The 18,210-nt window shown below is 38.1% G+C and overlaps 1 protein-coding gene across 4 annotated transcripts in view; it reads right to left on the bottom strand.

Annotated features, from left to right (window-relative positions):
* TAF1B (TATA-box binding protein associated factor, RNA polymerase I subunit B) overlaps positions 1 to 18,210 on the bottom strand; it is a 95,750-nt gene that overhangs the window by 43,486 nt on the left and 34,054 nt on the right. For all 4 annotated transcript variants that reach the window (XR_010123150.1, XM_054474420.2, XM_054474418.2 and 1 more), the window contains one exon: positions 11,938 to 12,037. Coding sequence is in view for 3 of the 4 variants with exons in the window: in XM_054474420.2 (XP_054330395.1) it covers positions 11,938 to 12,037 (100 nt within the window). In the remaining variant the exon portion in view is untranslated. The remainder of the gene's footprint in view (positions 1 to 11,937; positions 12,038 to 18,210) is intronic.

Genomic DNA, 18,210 nt, shown 5'->3' on the forward strand with positions numbered 1-18,210 from the left:
CCATTCTCTCCTCCTGGAGGGAGAGGTGAGGGAAGCCCCAGGTATACTGGGTACTGGGGCATATTGGCCCAGAATGAAACAAAATCACAGGTAATCCACACAAAATTATCAGCTTCACTTAGCAAATATGAGGTATGATTCTAAAAGAATTGTAAATGTAGCCTCAGATACATTTTCTAGCCTGAGTAATTCACTGTTGGTTTCAGCATACTGGTAAGAATATGAACTGGTAACTTTTTCATATGAATGATACTGACACACCCATAACTCTTATTTTTAAATGTCCTTGCTAACAAGCAGAAGTTATATCCTTTATATATTTACCACTAAAATTTAATAGAATGTTTTTTCTTTAAATTTCTCTTAACCAAATGCCACTATTTAGTGGCCTTCTGATATATTGTATAATAAACATAGCAGCAGCAGTCTGGAAATTTCCCACCTATGTGAGAAAAACTCCCCAACAGATCAATTTGAATTTTTCTGAAAATAAAGTGTTTAAGCTTACTGTTTTATAGCTATTTCAAATCATGTAATCAATAAACACAGACTGAGTCCTTATTTTGTAGACGGAATTATAGTAGGTCTTATAGAATCTATAATATAGATAATAAAATAGAAGCATTAAATACAGTCCTTATGCTCAATTAATTTACACTTTCAGTTAGGGATGTAAGACATATACAAACAAATCATGCACGACATATTGTCTTCTACTCTTCTTTTTTATAAATTCTATTTAGACAACATCCTTTAGCTGCCTTTAAAATTTTGAAAAATGCAAAAGAATACATATACTATATCTGTAAGCTATGAAGCCTGGTAATAATAAACGCCTATGAATCCACTACCCAACTTAAGAACTAAAACATTATCAATATTGTTGTATCTACTAGTATACTTCTTCCCTATCCCATCCCTCTGTCTCTGCCTCCAGAGGTAACTAGTTTACTGAATTTTGCTCATTGTTAACGTGCCTTTTAAAAAGACAGTATTATACCATAGTATGTAGTTTTCTGAGCTTTGCCTTTTTTTAAAAGTTATGATTATTATTTGAGACAGGGTCTTGCTCTGTCGTCCAGGCTGGAGTGCAGTGGCATGATCATAGCTCACTGCAGCCTCGACCTCCCAAGGCTCAAGCAGTCTTCCCAGTTCAGCCTCCCTAGTAGCTGAGACTATAGGGCAAGCCACCACGTCTAGCCTGAGCTTTGCCTTTCACATTCTATATAATGTTTCTTAGGTTCATTCACATTGCTTGTAGCTGCAGTTCATGAATTTTCATAGTAGTTTAATGTACCATTACATGACTATATCACATTTTTTCCATTTTCCTGTTGATAGACATTTAGATTGTTTCTGGTTTTGTTTGGCTTATTTTTTCATTACTTAGCTACCTTGTTTTAGTCTTTTAAGGTACTCAGGAGTAATAGGTCAGGATGGATATAACTTATAATCAGTGATTCAGAAATAAAATTACACAGATACACAAGTAGGTAGGTAGACAGATAGGAAAAATGGCACAAATGATCAAACAATGGCATAAAATGCTAACAGTTAAATCTGGATACAGGATATATGGGCATTCTTTGTACTATTCTTAGTTTTGCAACTTTTCTACAAATCTAAAATTATTCCAAAATAATTTAAGTGCTCTCCAAGATGTAAGTGAAAAAAAGCAAAGTGCAATGGTTGCTACCAAGATGTAATTTCATATTATTTTCTATGCTTATATCTTCCACCAAAATCTCTAAGAAGTCTCTCTGCTTTTTTACCATCCCTTCACTCAAAATTAATTTGAAAAGATGAAAGGTAAGTGTTGGCAAGGATGCAAAGAAAAGGGAACTCTTGTACATTTTTAGTGGGAATGTAAATTACTATAGCCATCACGGAAATGAAATGGAGTTTACTCAAAAAACTTAAAACAGAACAACCATATGACCCAGCAATCCTACTGCTGGATAATATCCAAAAAAATCAAAATCAATATGTTGACGGGGTTCACTGCAGCATAATTCACAAAAGCCAAGATATGGACTCAACCTAAGTGTCCATCGATGGATGAATGTAAGAAAACGTAGTACTGATATAGAATGGGAAACTATTCAGCTTTAAATTCAGAGGGAAATTCTGTCATTTGTGACAACATGGGTGAACCTGGAGGGCCCATAAGTAAAATAAGCCAGGCACAGAGAGACAAATACTGCATGATCTCACTTATATGAAGAATGTAAGGCTGGGTGAAGCTGAGGAGGGAGGGAATGGGGAGTTGTTGGTCAAAGGGTACAAAGTTTCAGATGACAGAAGGAACAAGTTTTGAGATCTACTGCACAGCAGAGTGACTATAGTCAATAATAATGTATGGTCATGCGTAGCTCAATGACAGAGAGTTTCTGAGAAATGCATCATTGGGCAATTTCTTTGTGTGAAGAGTGTACTTACACAAACCTAGATGGTACAGCCCACTACACACCTAGGCTATATGAGATAGCCTATTACTCCCAGGCTACAAACATGTATTACATGTTACATACTGCTGAATGCTATAGGCAACTGTAACACAATGGTAAGTATTTATGTATCTACACATAGAAAAGGTACAGTAAAAATACAGTATAAACAAACTGTACACCTCTATAGGGCACTTACCATGAATGAAGGGTTCAAGACTGAAAGTTGCTCTGGGTGAGCCAGTGAGTGGTGAGTGAATGTGAAGGCTTACAATATTACTGCACACTACATAAATGCTGTACACTTAGGCTACACAAATTTATAAAAAATATGCTTCTTTCTTCAGTAATAAATTAACCTTAGCTTACTGTATCTTTTCTACATAAACTTAAAAATAATTTTAACTTTTTGACTCCTATAATACAACTTAGTTTAAAACACATACTGTACAGCTATACAAAAATGTTTTCTTTATATCCTGATTCCGTAATTTTTTTCTATTTTTAAAATTTTTATTTTTTGTTTTTTCACTCTTTAAACTTTTTTTGTTAAAAACTAAAACACAAACATACACATTAGCCCAGGCCTATATGGGGTTAGGGGCAATAACATGCATGGAGCTGTCATCTCCTGTGGTAACAATGCCTTCTTCTGGAATATCTCCTAAGGAACCTGCCTGAGGCTGTTAACTTTTTTTTAATAAGTAGAAGAAGTACACTTTAAAGTAATGATTACAAGTATAGTAAATGCATAAACCAGTAACAGTAACAGTTATTATCAAGTATTATGTACTCCAAATTATATAAATGTATTAAATTATCACATGTATCCCAGAAATAGGTACATATATCAGGCATCAGTTAAAAAAATTAAGCATACCAAAAAAATTCTTACACCTTACAGGGAAATAAAGTTGGGGAATAAAAGAAACAGGACAGTAATTTTAAAAAAGTATTCTGTATCATACATAATTATATATGCTATACTTTTCTACCACTGGCAGTACAGGTCTGTTTATAGCAGCATCACCACAAACACACAAGTAATGTGTTGTGCTAAGAGGTTATGAAGTCTACAACACCACTAGGTGACAGGAATTTTTCAGCTTCATTACAATCTTATCAGACCACTGTCGTATACCTGATCCATTGTTGACTGAAACAGTTATACAGCACATGACTGTTTTGTATAATTTAAAGTAAGAGAGTAGGCCAGGTGCAGTAGCTCACACCTGTAATCCCAGCACTTGGGGAGGCCGAGGTGGGTGGATCACCTGAGGTCGGGAGTTCGAGACCAGCCTGACCAACATGGAGAAACCCCGTCTCTACTAAAAATACAAAAAATTAGCCAGGCGTGGTGGCGCATGCCTATAATCCCAGCTACTTGGGAGGCTGAGGCAGGAGAATCGCTTGAACCCAGGAGATGGAGGTTGTGGTGAGCACAGATCGTGCAATTGCACTCCAGCCTGGGCAACAAGAGGGAAACTCCGTCCTCCCAAAAAATAAAATAAGAGAGTAAATTTCAGGTGTCTCACCATAAAAATGATAGGTGAGGCGACAGATATGTTAATTAGCTTGATGTAATCATTTCACATGGTAAACATATCTCAGAATATCACTGTACCCCATACATGTATATAATTATAATTTGTCAATTAAAAACAATATTACCTCAAAAAAGAAAACAAATAGATCAACAAAAGGGATTATTACTATGGCAGGTATTTAGGGGAAAAGATTTAAGTAAAGATCAGATTAGTGACAATATTCATGAACAGAGACTACAATTTTTTAAAAAAAAAAATCCAAGAATGAGTGAGCAACAAGATGCTTTTAGGCATCTGAGAAAGAACTGTTCCGGTAATACCTAAAAAGCATCTGAATACTGACTCTATTTCTAAATGTCTAAAAATTAGTATTTGGAACACTTCTGTTTCTGCCCATGAAGGATTACCGACCATGGGAACTGAGCTTCCACCGTATCCAACAGAGAACTAGAAAAAATATATGAAAGAACACGTTCAAGCATTGGACAACAGACAGCATCGGACACTAATCCCTTAGAGAAGAGAAACAAATGGCCCAGCTTACTGTCTGGAGGCAGTTTCCAAACTGCAGTACAGTGCAAGGGTGGGAAGTGAAACAGAGCTCAGTGGTCTTGATGAGCTGAGGAGACAGAGACTGGAGTTTCTGGAAGCTGAGGTGGCTAAAATTTGCAAGCTTAGTACCACAAAGGACAAAATTGCATAGACAGAGAGATCCAGAGACCTGCAAAGGTGCCCTCTCATGTGTTTTGCTGAGTATCAATATGTGCATGTATGAGAAAATATCTGAGGCCAGGGAAAAAAATAACAGAAAAGCAGCAGAGCAAACAATTTCCAAAGCTCACGGAAGGCAAACAGCCAAAGTGCAGAGACTTAGTAATACCAGGTGCATTGGGTAGAGTCTTTAGTAGGGATATGCCTTAGTAGTGAGGCTAAAATAAAATAGTCCCAGAAAAAAAGGGACTATTAATAACAAACCACACACAACAAAACTTAAAAACAAGCTTCTAAAGGACTAAACTGTTCTTCAAGTTACTTAATTATACACTAGAACAAAAAATCTAGCACTCAACAACATAAAAATTACAATGATTGCATCTAATAAAAAATTACCAGTCATGCAAAGAGGCAGGAAAATATGATACATAACCAATCAATAAAACAGACAATAAAACAGACCCAGAAATAACAAAGACAATGGAATTGGCAGACAAGGGTTTTAAAACATCTATTACAAATATTGGCAATATAGCCAAGAATATAAAAGAAAACAAGAACATAATGAGAAAAGAAAGAGAAAAAAATGAGACTAAAATGGAAGTTCCAGAAATGAAAAATGTAGTATCTGAAATGAAAAACACATTGAATGGCTTTAATGACACATTAGAAGATATTCAAGTAAAGATCACTGAATCTGAAGACATAACAATAGAAATTATCAAAACAAAACATAGTAAGCAGAAAGGCCAGAAAAATAAAAAGGAAAAGCCTCAGGGAGCTATGGTACCATATCAAGTGGTCTAGCATGTAATTAGTATCCCAGAAAAATGCAAGGGGAGGCCAAAAAAATTTAAACAAATAATGGGTGAAAATGTCCAAGTTTGATGAAAACTGCACACCCATAAATCTAAGGTAAATAAAACCCAAGCAGAAGGCTGGGTGCAGTGGCTCCCCACCTGTAATCTCAGCACTCTGGGAGGCCGAGGCAGGTGGATCACCTGAGGTCAGGAGTCCGAGACCAGCCTGGCCCACATGGTGAAACCCCATCTCTACTAACAATACCAAATTAGCCGGGTGTGGTGGCCCATGTCTGTAATCCCAGGTACTCAGGAGACTGAGGCAAGAGAATCACTTGAACCCAGGAAGCGAAGGTTGCAGTGAGCCGAGATCGTGCCACTGCACTCCAGCTTGGGCGACAAGAGCAAAACTTTGTCTTTAAAAAAAAAAAAAAAAACCCAAGCAGAAGAAACATAAAGAAAATTGTGACAAGGCACATAATAATCCAATTGGTGAGATCCAGTGATAAAGAGAAAATCTTAAAAAGCAGCTAAAGGAAAAAACGCACATTATATAAAGAAAAGTAAAGATAAGAATTATAGCAGATTGACATCAGAAATTAGGCAGGCCTGAAGACAATGGAATGACATCTTTAAAGTACTGAAAAAAAGGTATGAAACCAGAATTCTATACCTACTGAAAATATCTTTCAAAAATTAAGGCAAAGTTAGGACTTTTTTTTAGAACAAGAAAAGCAACAATAATTCACTGCCAGCAGATCTGTACTACAAGAAATGTTAAAGGACGTTTTTTAGACAGAAATTGGGATCTAAATAAAAAGATTACCAGAAATGGCAAATACATAGGTAAATATAAAATGATTTTTCTCATTTTAAATCTCTTGAAAAGATAAATGATTGCTTACAGAAAAAAAAAAATCCTAATGCATTAAGGTAGAAGTGAAATGTTTGACACTAAAGGATGGGAGGAGGGAAGTGGAAATACTCTGTTGTAAGGGTCTTACTCTATACAAGTAATGGTATATTATTAGTTGAGGTAGACTGAGAAAAGGTAAAGATGAATACTGTAAACCCTAGAGCAACCACAAAAAAAAAGAAAACAAAGAGGTATAGTTAATAAATCAACAGTGGAGATAAAATGAAATTATTAAAAAATTCTTAATTAAGCCTGGGCATCACTGAAAGACCACGTCTCTAAAAAAAAATTTTTTTTTAATTAGTTGGCTGTGGGGGTATGTGCTTGTAGTCCTAGCTACTAGGGAGGCTGAGGCAAAAGGATTGCTTAAGCCCAGGAGTTTGAGGTTACAGTGAGCTACGATCATGCCACTGTACTCCAGTCTGGGTGACAGAATAAGACCCTATGCCTTAAAAAACATAAAACAACAACAACAAAAAATTCTTAATTAATCCAAAAGAAGGCAGGAAAAGAAGAAAAAAAGAAAAAACAAGAGATGAGACAAGTAATAGCAAGATGGCAGATTCAAACCCAACTATACTGATAATTATGTCAAATGTAAATGGCTTAAACACATGAATTAAAAGGCAGAGATTATCAATTAGATGTTTAAAAATCAAAACCCAACGACATACTAACTACCAGAAAACACTTTTAAATATAAAGACACAGATAGGTCAAAAATAAAAGACTGGAAAAAGATATGCTGTGCAAACATCAATTAAAAAAAACTTGGAGTGGTCATATTAGTATCAGCCAAGTAGAAACAGCACCAGGAGAAAAAAGTGACATTAGATAATGATAAAGGAGTCAATTTATCAAGAAGACAAAATACTGTAAATGTTACACACCTAGTAATAGAGCTCCAGTAACAGAAGCAAAAACTGATAGGATGTGAAACAAAAGTTGCAATCATAGTTGGAGATTTCAAAACTCTTCTCTCAGTAATTGATAGGATGAGTAAAAATTAGTATTTGAATGGTTTCAGATCAAAGAGCAAGTAAACACAACTCATTTCACCTCTTAATTTACAAAACTTGTCTCAAATTGTTAAAACTTAAAAGAGGAAGGAAACAGTTTAGATGTGATACAATACTGAGAAAATAATATTTCAGGTTGAAACTGAATTGCTGTCAGAAATAAATGCGACTATTATAGTTGTAGGTACTTCTTACCACACTGCCCATAGGTGGGCAATGTAAATCTTTTTTTTGAGATGGAGTCTCACTCTGTTTCCTGGCTGGAGTGCAGTGGCACAATCTCGGCTCACTGCAACCTCCACTTCCTGGGTTCAAGTGATTCTCCTGCCTCAGCCTCCCAAGTAGCTGGGACTAAAGGTGTGCGCCACCGCGCTCAGCTAATTTTTGTATTTTTAGTAAAGACAGGGTTTCACCACGTTGGCAAGGATGGTCTCGATCTCCTGAACTCGTGATCCGCCTGCCTCGGCCTCCCAAAGTGCTGGGATTACAGGCGTAAGCCACCGCGCCTGGCCGGCAATGTAAATCTTAACTGAAGGAATGAGCTAGGCTTCTGGGAAATGTAAGCCACAATGGCTATTATAGAAACAGTCTCTTAATCTGGTGTATTATATCTCTCTCTTGCAGTCCCCTAAACATTTAGTAATAATGGGATCTATTACTATTTGAAAGAACACATAGAATAAATTTTTGAAAATAATTACTTTTAAATAGTGAAATTTGAGTGTCTATGTGAGTACATTTAAAATGAAACTAAATCTCTTAAAAAGGAAATTACTGATTAGATACCATTTCCAAGCATATAAACTCAGCACAGGAAGCAATATCCTTTGCAAAAAGTTGCATACATGGTAACTGAAATTATAAAATACCATCATGAGAAACAAGATACATTATCCTTTCCCATATCCATGGACTTCCTGGAACCTAATTTGAGAAAACCTAGAAATGAAGGAGCGGGTATAGCTCAGAAGTAGAGCACTGGACTGCAGATCAAGAGAAAATCTAGAAATGAACACATTCAAAAGTTAACAGAATCTTAAAATGGAAACTTTATTTTCCGAAAGGGTACCTTTTTTTTTTTTTTTGATCCAAACAGCTTGATTACCCTCTTAATCCCTATCTTGGGGGAAAAGTTTTTCCAGTCTGGAAGGGAGCCTATTGCCATTTGAATATCTGCAATATGTCTGCATTTTGAATATACTGTCTCAAATAATCCTCATGAAAAATCCTAATGAAGAATAGGTTTACTTATTCCCAAGTCATATTTCTTCTTAGGTTTGTTTCCTTATTGGAAAAATAAGAAAAGTGGACTAAATGATTTCCAAATTTCCCTCCAGCTTTAATAAATAATCCATGATTCTACATAAAATATTCTGATGTCTGTTCCTGAGGAGCTTATAATTTGGTTAGTGAGTTAAAGATAACAACATAATGATTTCAGGCACTAGCAAAATATACAAATAACCTTAACTAAGCAAAAATTATCAATATAACTTGAGTAGTGAATAGCTCTGAGAATTGTTGGCGATTAAGGGAGAGAAGGAGAAAGTGGGGGGCACGGTGGCGAGAAAGAAGGGAGACATACAGAAGAAAGACATTTTTATTAACCAAGACAAAGCTGATAGCTAATGCAAAAGTAATAACTTAGTTCCACTAGTCGCTCTAGGAAAACTGAATAACTATGAAGACATAAAGATACACACCTAGAATGAGGGAACCAAACGTCCAAGCTTGCTTTCTGCTCTCCAAATCTATCGGAATTGCTCCCACTCAAGTTGTTCTAAGGGTGACACCAGTTTTGCTGTAAAAATCTAATGTTTCTACAAATCACTCACAATGACTCACATTCAAAATAAACCATGAATTAATTACATTTATGCAATATCCTTTACAGTTTTTCATGTGGAGGATCAATTATTCTTTCTGTACCAGTGTCACCTTCTATTTGTGTCATGTATAGTTTACAAAGTTCTTTGACATCTGTGATCTCATGTGATCCCTGCTAAACCTCTGCATGATAAACAGTTCAGCTGATATCCCAATTTTACATATAAAGCAGACACCTCAGACAGACAGAATGCCTCGCCAAGGTCACACAGACGGTAATCTGACTTAGAACTACAGTATTTAGGCTTTTTATTCATTGTATCATCTTTTAGCCTGTTTGCCTACTTTTCTGCCCTTCTCACTACCCTAGTTCTCCAAAACACTTAAATAGGTTCTACGAAGACATACTAAGAATTTGTTACACTATACTTCTAAAAGTACTAATTTTGGAGCATTGAGCCAGAAGGAAATGGATGACTAGAAATGCAGCTGAATATGCATGGAACATACCATAACATTTTATCTCAGATTATTAAATATTGGCAGAATTTGCACTGACTTAGAATGTGGGTCACTATGAATGATTTAGAGTGGGAAGCTCCTCTCTGCGGGTAGGTCATCCTGAGAGCACAAGGATGCCCACATCCACAGCTGTGGCTTGGGTGGCTGCAGCAGCACCCGGGGAGCTCCCACCCCAACTCAGAAGGGATGACCAGCTTTAGAGAGAAGCAACCCAGTCCAGGGCCTCCTCTCTGCTGAGAGCTGGGAAGACGATGGGATGCAGAGAGGAACAACCTACTCCAGGGCCTCCTCTCTGCTGAGAGAGCTGCAAAGACAATAGGATGACCTGCCTGCAGACAGGAGCTTCCCATTCCAGAGTATCCTTTCTGCTAGGAGCTGAATGCTCATCAGGACACCCCGGCTGCAGAAAGGAGTTGCCTGCTGTGGGAAACTGAGCTGTTCTGTCGCTCAATAAAGCTCCTCTTCATCTCGCTCACCCTCCACTTATCTGTGTACCTCATTCTTCCTGGTTGCAGGACACGAACTCAGGACCGACAGAATGGCAAGGCTAAAACAGCTGTAACACAAACAGGTCTGAGACATGCCCCTTGCTCGCCATGTTGTGGGCAAAGAGAAGGAAAGAAGAGCTGCGGTCCTTCGGGGAGTCCAGACCTGGGAGCTTCCCGAGCCAGGGCTGTGAATCCCTCTTTGAGGCCCTGTGGTTCCTGGCATCTCCAAGCTCTCAGGTACCACCGTGTTCCCCAATGCCAGTTGCAGAAACTGCTTGCAGTGCGACTGCTCCAGTCGCAGCCTCGCAGAGAGCTGGCAATCATGCTGGCACCTGGAGCTGCCTGCCCCGCTGCAGCAGGTGGCATATCTGACTGGCCAGACCCCATGCTTGCTCACACATCCATCACCATTCCACGCCTGACTTGCCCTTGGCAGGCATGAGACCCAGGCCGGTAGCGTGAGCCAAGCACAGCCTGCCAGGCGGAGTGGGCGAAATGAGCCTAGTGCAAAACTCGGGCAAAGATGCCACCGGCCACAAATGTTTTCCAGCCAGAAAAACGGCAACCCAAAGATCCCGCAACAATATGACATCCTTCCTTTTGCCTTTGATATTATAGCATAACTACAAAGAGAATTATTTCACAAAATATTCAGGGGCTCTATCAGCTTTGCCAGGGAGTACTCTTAATCCTTTGACATTCAAATTTTCCCTTTGGAAGCACCTATTGTGCCATCCTCATTATTGGTTTTCTCTTCTTCAACTTTAAATTCTCTTATCAGCTCTGTGTTTGTCAATGGATTTGCAAGCAGTTCTCCTACATTAATTTCAAAGATAACATGAAATGCTGAAAATTCCATAAAATTTGCAAATTCACTTTATGTCTGCATTTATTAACACTGACAGGCTGGAAAGGGATAAACCTCAACATTAAGTTGAACATCAAAGGGTATCTGAATAGAGGTTACCCTTCATCAAAGTCAGGCCACTATTAAACAGCACTTAACAAATGACTCTTACACCGCCAACAATGTCAAGGTCATGAAGTTCTATGAAAATGATTCCTTAAGTAGGTGAATGGAGGAAAATATTCAACATTTAGTACATCAAAAAAACTTCTGATGAGAACCAAGGGGAAATAACCTTTGAGTACCACCAATAGTGACACAAACTCATAATCAAAGGACAGAAACCCTTCCACTGGAGACATCTGAAAACAGATCTAGAAAAAGACAAACTAACATAAGTGAAGAACTTAAAATAGTACCTTTAGAAACACGGTAATAACTTTCTTCTCTTTCTTCCATAGCAATATAGTGTGCAAATAACAACAACAAACACATATTTTATTTTTAAAAAAATTGAAATTACCTAAAGGTCTCTAGATAAAAGTTCTCAAGTTTAGTCTCAACAATATACCTATCTGCAATGCACACACATCACACTACAGCTATATTTTGAGGATAACCTAAAGGATTAGAGGAATCCACATAAGGAAAATAAAAAATAATAATTCTACTCTTTGTTAAATTATGACTGATGTTCTATATTGGGATAAAACACAAAACACCAAATAATAAGTCAAGCAAGAAACAGAAATTATCATACCACTCTTGTGTCTTATCAGAGACTAGAAAGTAAAAAAGAAAGTAACTTACCTCTATACCAAAGATTCCTCTGTCACGTCCATATAATTTCATCTGTTCTGGAAAATGCTGAAAAGCATTTATGTAAGGAATATGGTTCTCTTCAACAAATCTGTATTTTTAAAAAGAAAAAGGTTTAATGAGAGCTATACACTGATATAGCAGAGTAAATGCTTTAAGAAAAATCTCTTAATTCAAAGACAAGATAAGAATTAGTTAAGCATATTCTATTTCCCACGATTTTAAGGATAAGAAATCTAATCATATCTATTATTCTCTTTACCCATATGTTGGCCTATTTAGCCAATTACTGAATGATTCTCTTAAGTTCCTGTCTAAATAAATATGTCTAAGAAGGACTGGACACAGTGGCTGTACATGCTTGTACCCCTAGCTATTTGGGAGGCTTCGGCAGTAAGACTGCTTGAGCCCTGGAGTTTCAGCACTGTAATCCCAGCACTTTGGGAGGCCAAGGCAGGCGGATCACGAGGTCAGGAGTTCGAGACCAGCCTGGCCAATATGGTGAAACCTCGTCTCTATTAAAAATACAAAAATTAGGTAGGCATGGTGGCTTGTGCCTGTAGTCCCAGCTACTCGGGAGGCTGAGGCAGAAGAATCGCTTGAACCTGGGAGGCGGAGGTTGCAGTGAGCTAATGCCACTGCACTCCAGCCTGGGCGACAGGGCAAGACTCAGTCTCAAAAAAAAAAATGTGTCCAAGAAGTGTGTATCCTACTTGTTAGTTCACCACTAGGCTTTCCAACATGGCATTCCCTGTATCCCTAGCTCCCCTCGCATGATAGGCTCCTACTCATAAATCAATCCTTCAAGGAGGTCTACCTTGATCCCCATTTTCTGTGACAGCCTACCTCCCTTGTCTACCCTTCTGTCTCCAATACCTATAATAGTACATGTTAGATGTTTGTTGCTGAAAGAACCATTAAGGAGTGGGACCTTGCCTGTTTGCTCACCACTCCACCCCAATGCCTGGTAAACAGTGGATCAAATATTTTGAGTCAATTATTGAGTTTGAAGAAAATAACACATATATATAGACAAATATGTTTATTTACGATTCATTAATTTAACAACAATTTATTGAATACTATATACCTAGTCCTATTCTAGGCTGCAGGGAAACAGCAGGGAACAAAACAGAAAAACATTCTTGTTCCTATGGAGTTTACATTCTAGTGAGAAAAGAAAGATACAAAACAGATAAGTAAAATCTGTAGTATGTTAGGTAGAGTGAAATGTTAAGGAGAAAAATAAAGGAGAACTGAGAATGAGAAATGGGGGTCTTGCAACCATGTCAAATATATACATATACCTATATACATTTAAAATAAGAAAATTAAGGAAAGTGAGCTAAAGACAGGAATAAGTATACAAAATGCATTGCCTTGAAGAGCTGGGCTGACATTTGGCTTTCAGCTTTGTAGCACTTGAAGGACAAAACTGATTCAACTTTTTTTTTTAAGACGGAGTCTCACTGTCACCCAGCCTGGAGTGCAGTGGCATGATCTCAGCTCACTGCAGCCTCCACCTCCTGGGTTCAAGTGATTTTCCTGCCTCATCCTCCCAAGTAGCTGGAATTACTTACAGGCACCCACTACCATGCCTGGCTAATTTTTGTATTTTTAGTAGAGACAGGGTTTCACCATGTTGGCCAGGCTGTTCTTAAACTCCTGACCTCAAGTGATCTGCCTGCCTTAGCCTCCCACAGTGCTGGAATTACAGAAGTGAGCCACCAGGCCCAGCCTCAACTTTAATTTCAAATTAAAAATGTGTTTTCTTTAATTTTTACTCTACTGAAAGTTGAGAAATATTTACATAAAAATGGTGTTAAAGCTTCCCCAGCTAAGTCTTTATTAGTATATTTCGTTTATATGAAAGTATTTATGCGCAGTCATCAGTATTTGTATTATTTTGAAATTATATTTTTTGTTTAATATTATTTTATGTACAAGATGTAATGTATATCTGTCACTTTTTAAACTACCTAGTATTCCACTATGTTAATGTGCTCATTATTTATGCAGTCTTCACTCCTATGTGATAATACATGCCAGCACTATGTGGAGTGTTAGGAGTCTGCAGAGATAAGTAAGAGATGAAGGGTCCTCCGCACTCTCACCCTAATAGGTCAGACAAACAGCCTGAACATGAGTCAGTAGAGACACTGTCTCAAGCAGCACAACAGAGGCACAGTCAGTTCTGTAGGAGCAGAGGAAGAAATGAGAGGCCTGACTAGGAGAAGCAGAAATGTCCGCAAAGAGCAGGTCTTCAGTATCTGGAGTTCTAACAGTTTTTCACCATTTATAAATAGTTCTGCTCTTAGCCTCGTTCAAAGTTTTTTTTTCTTTTCAACTTTGAATTTCCTTTTAGAAAAGTATTTGTTTTTCCAAAAAAAAAAAAAAAAAAGCTGCTTACTCCAAGTTCTGAACAATCTATTTCCCTTCCTAGTTATTATCAGCTGGTTCTCTAGATCAATCCAGGAAGTTGACAGAAAAACTGGTATAGACTAAAAGCATCTCATATGCCTCTCCTGACCAACAGACTTTAGCCATGTCCCCTGGAAACACTGTCTCTACTTATAATTATGTAATTTTCCAAAGTTTCAATCTATGATGGGTTAGAAATTTAATAAACTTAACCTTTGTCTCAGATCACTGAAAAAAAGCACTGCATTAGAATTAAGTCATGTCTACCTGTAAAAACAGATCCTGAACCCAGTCACCATTACCACTGCCATAATCCAAGCCACCATCTCTTGCCTGGAGGATAGCAAAAGACCACCTGGTCTCCGTGCTTCCACCCTTCCCTTCCTAGAACTCATTTTCCACAGCTGCCTGAATGATCTTTTAAAAACATCAATCAGATTTTATCTCTCCTGCTGCAATCTTCCAGGGGCTTACTCTCACCCTGAAAACCCGCAGTCCCCCTGGGTATGAGATTTCCTTCCAGAGTGATGTGTCCTGAAAATAGAGACTGCACAGCTTTGCAAACTTTGAAAACCACTGAATTGTATATTTTTAAAGGGTGAATTTTATTATATATAAATTATACCTCAATTTTTAAAAATCCAAATTCCTAACTTGGTTTACAAAGACAGATATCTGCCTCTGATGATCTGTTCACTGTCATCCTCCTACTCCGCCCTAGAATTCTCTGACTCCAGTCACACTAACTCTCCTCTGATCCTTCATCACACAGCTCTTTCTTTAGGGCTTGGCACTAGCAACCTCCTTCTACCTGGAATGCCAGTACAGCAGTCCCCACTCACCCTTTCTTGTGTTGCATGGTTTCAGCTACCTGTGCTCTGAAAATATACAATGGACAATTCCAGAAATAAACAAGTCATAAGTGTTAAATTGTATGCCATTCTAAAGAACATGATGAAATATCATGCCATCTCTCTCTGACCCACGTGAGATGCGAATCCTCTCTTTGTCCAGCACAGCCAAGCTGTAGCGCCACCCAGCCATGAGTTACTTGTAGTTCATTGGCTCATTCTCAGATCTACTGTCAGAGTGTTGCAGTGCTTGCATTCAAGTACCCCTTATATTTTACTTAATAACAGCCTCAAAGCTCAAGAGCAGTAGTACCAGTACACTGTAATAATTATTCTATTTTATTATTAGGTATTGTTGTTAATCTCTTACTAACTTATAAATTAAACTTTATCATAGGAATGTACACATAGGAAAAAACATAGTGTATATAGGGTTCCGTGCTATCTGCATTCTCAGGCATCCAATGTCTTGGAACATATCCTCTGTGGTAAGTGAGGTCTATTGTACTCTTGATATTCACACTGGCTCTATTTTCATTTAAGGTGCAGAGTAAATGCCACCTTCTTGGTGAGGCCTTCCTGAATAACCAATCTAGAGTACCCATCTAGTCATTTTCGATATATCATACCATCCTATTTTAATCTTCTGAATAGCCTTTCCCTGTCTGATCCTTTTCTTATTTATCAGATTAGTGTAAAATTGCGGTTTTTGCCATTAACTGCAATGACCTTTGCACCAACCATATGTATGTGTTTGTTTTTTCCTCCTCTGGTCTTGAAATTTGTGAGAGCAAGGACTTGACCTATATGATTCACAACTGCATCGCAAGGGTCTACATGCCAGAACGACACCTGCATATAGTAGATATTCAATACAAATTACTATGGATGCTGCTAGAGGACTTAAAAAGGGAGTGACATGCACAGTGTTAAGGTATGTGGGTACTTTGGCCAGGCTAATAACGTACTCCCTTAAAACCGTGTTCTTTAAATATTTTTTCAAAGTTTGGCAGTGGTTCTCAAACTTTACCATCCATGAGAATCCTCTGGGCCAGGCATGGTGGCTCATGCCATAATCCCAACATTTTGGGAGGCCAAGGCAGGAGGCCAAGGTAGGAGGCTTGCTTGAGGCCAGAAGTTTGAGACCAACTTGGGCAACATCACAAGACCCCATCTCTACAAAAAAATAAAAATAAACAATTAAAAAAAAAAAAGAATAATCCCCTGAAGGGCTTATTTTAAAGCAGAGATTATCAGGTCCTACCCCAAGGTTTCTGATTCAGAAGGTGTAGGATAGGTCTAAGAATTCACATTTCTAACCAGTTCCCAGGTGATACTGAAGCTCTAAGTCAGGAGGCCACATTTTGAGAACTTATGACTTAGAGCTCTTTCTGGGAGAAAAGCAAAGGAAGAATATCAATGGTGAGAGTCTCTTCTCCTATAGCCCCAAGCAACTAAGCTCTGTTCCCAAACTTGTATATTCCACAGGGCAAAACAAAAGCCCCCCAGCTAACTAGATTTAATCTCCTTGAAGGCATTTTAGAATTGCCCTTGGTGGGGGAGGAGAGGGAAAGAGAGAGAGAGGAGAAAAGAGGGAGGGAGAGAAGAGGGGTGGGTAGTATCGGTATTATCCCTATTCTTCCAACCACATATAATATTCTCCCTGAGAAGAATTCCAGGTAAATACGACTTTCTCCAACTTGTTAGATTTCTAGGAGAGTTCTGTTAGCCCCTTATAGATTGTCCTGGGTAGGATGGCTAGCCCCTTTATCCAGCTCTAATGACATGATTAGATTTATGTTTTTGTAAGATCCTTCTGGTTATCAGGAGGAAAGGATAGAACTGACACAAGATTACAGACACAGAGCTCATCTGGGAGACTATTAAGCAATCCAAATGAGGGTAGAGAGGACAGAGAGAGAGAGGGAATGCAGAGAAGAATGGTTCTGTGAGTTTTTGGACATGTAACTGAGTGGACATAATGACCAACAGTGTACGTAGAGGGGAAAGAGTCAAGGATGATTCCTAGGCTTCTGGATAGGATGCAACAGGGTGGATGGCATTTACTAACAAAGAGAACACTGGAGAAGGAGCTGGATCAAGGAGACAGATGATGAACCTCTAGTCATGCTGATTCTGAGATATCATAAAGACATCTAAGTAGCCGTGTCCAGCAGACAGCTGTACATATGAATCTATGGGTCTGGCCCTCAGTAGACAAGTCTGGGCTAGAGATATAAATTTGAGAATCATCAGTATAGTGGTAATTAAAGCATTGGGAAAAGATGAGATCACCCAATGGGGGCATACAAAGCAAGATCAGGTTTTTAAATTAATAGCAAAACTCACTGAATCATGGGCTATCTGCTTGCAGAGTTAATCAGACCTGAGGAAAGCGTTTTTATTTGGTTGATGTGGCCAAATTCAAAGGCACTATCATCATTTACTGGAGGCATTACATTTAATCAAAGGGGCTGTGCCAATAATGATGATGATGGTGGTGATGATGAAAACAAAAATAATAATGACTAGCACTGAGGTCTTATTATGTGCCAGACACTGCTCTACATGCTTTCCATGTAGCGCTAATTATTGAAAGTAGTTACAACCCTATGAGGTAGTTAATATTAGCCCCATTTTACCAATGAGGAAACAAAAGCAGAGAGAAATTAAGTGACTTACTCAAGGTCATATAATAAATAAGTGGCAAAGCCAGGATTCAAACCCAGCAGTTTGGTTCCTAATTTGTGCTGTTAAAAGCACCCTACATATTGATTAAACCCAAATGTTACTATGCAGAACACATATAAAGCAAGGAGAAAAAAATCAGCACATAAGAATTTTGGCACATCTATTAAGTGAGAAATTCTTACACATAAAACTGTAATTTATTCATTAACCAAAACACTCCGTAGATTATCCTGAAAAATATAAATGCTTACTATCTGGATAACACATCCTTTCTACAGTTTTGTCTTCAACTTTTCCTTAT

This window comes from Pongo pygmaeus, chromosome 12 (genome assembly GCF_028885625.2).
Source record: "Pongo pygmaeus isolate AG05252 chromosome 12, NHGRI_mPonPyg2-v2.0_pri, whole genome shotgun sequence".
Classification (NCBI taxonomy): Eukaryota; Metazoa; Chordata; class Mammalia; order Primates; family Hominidae; genus Pongo; species Pongo pygmaeus.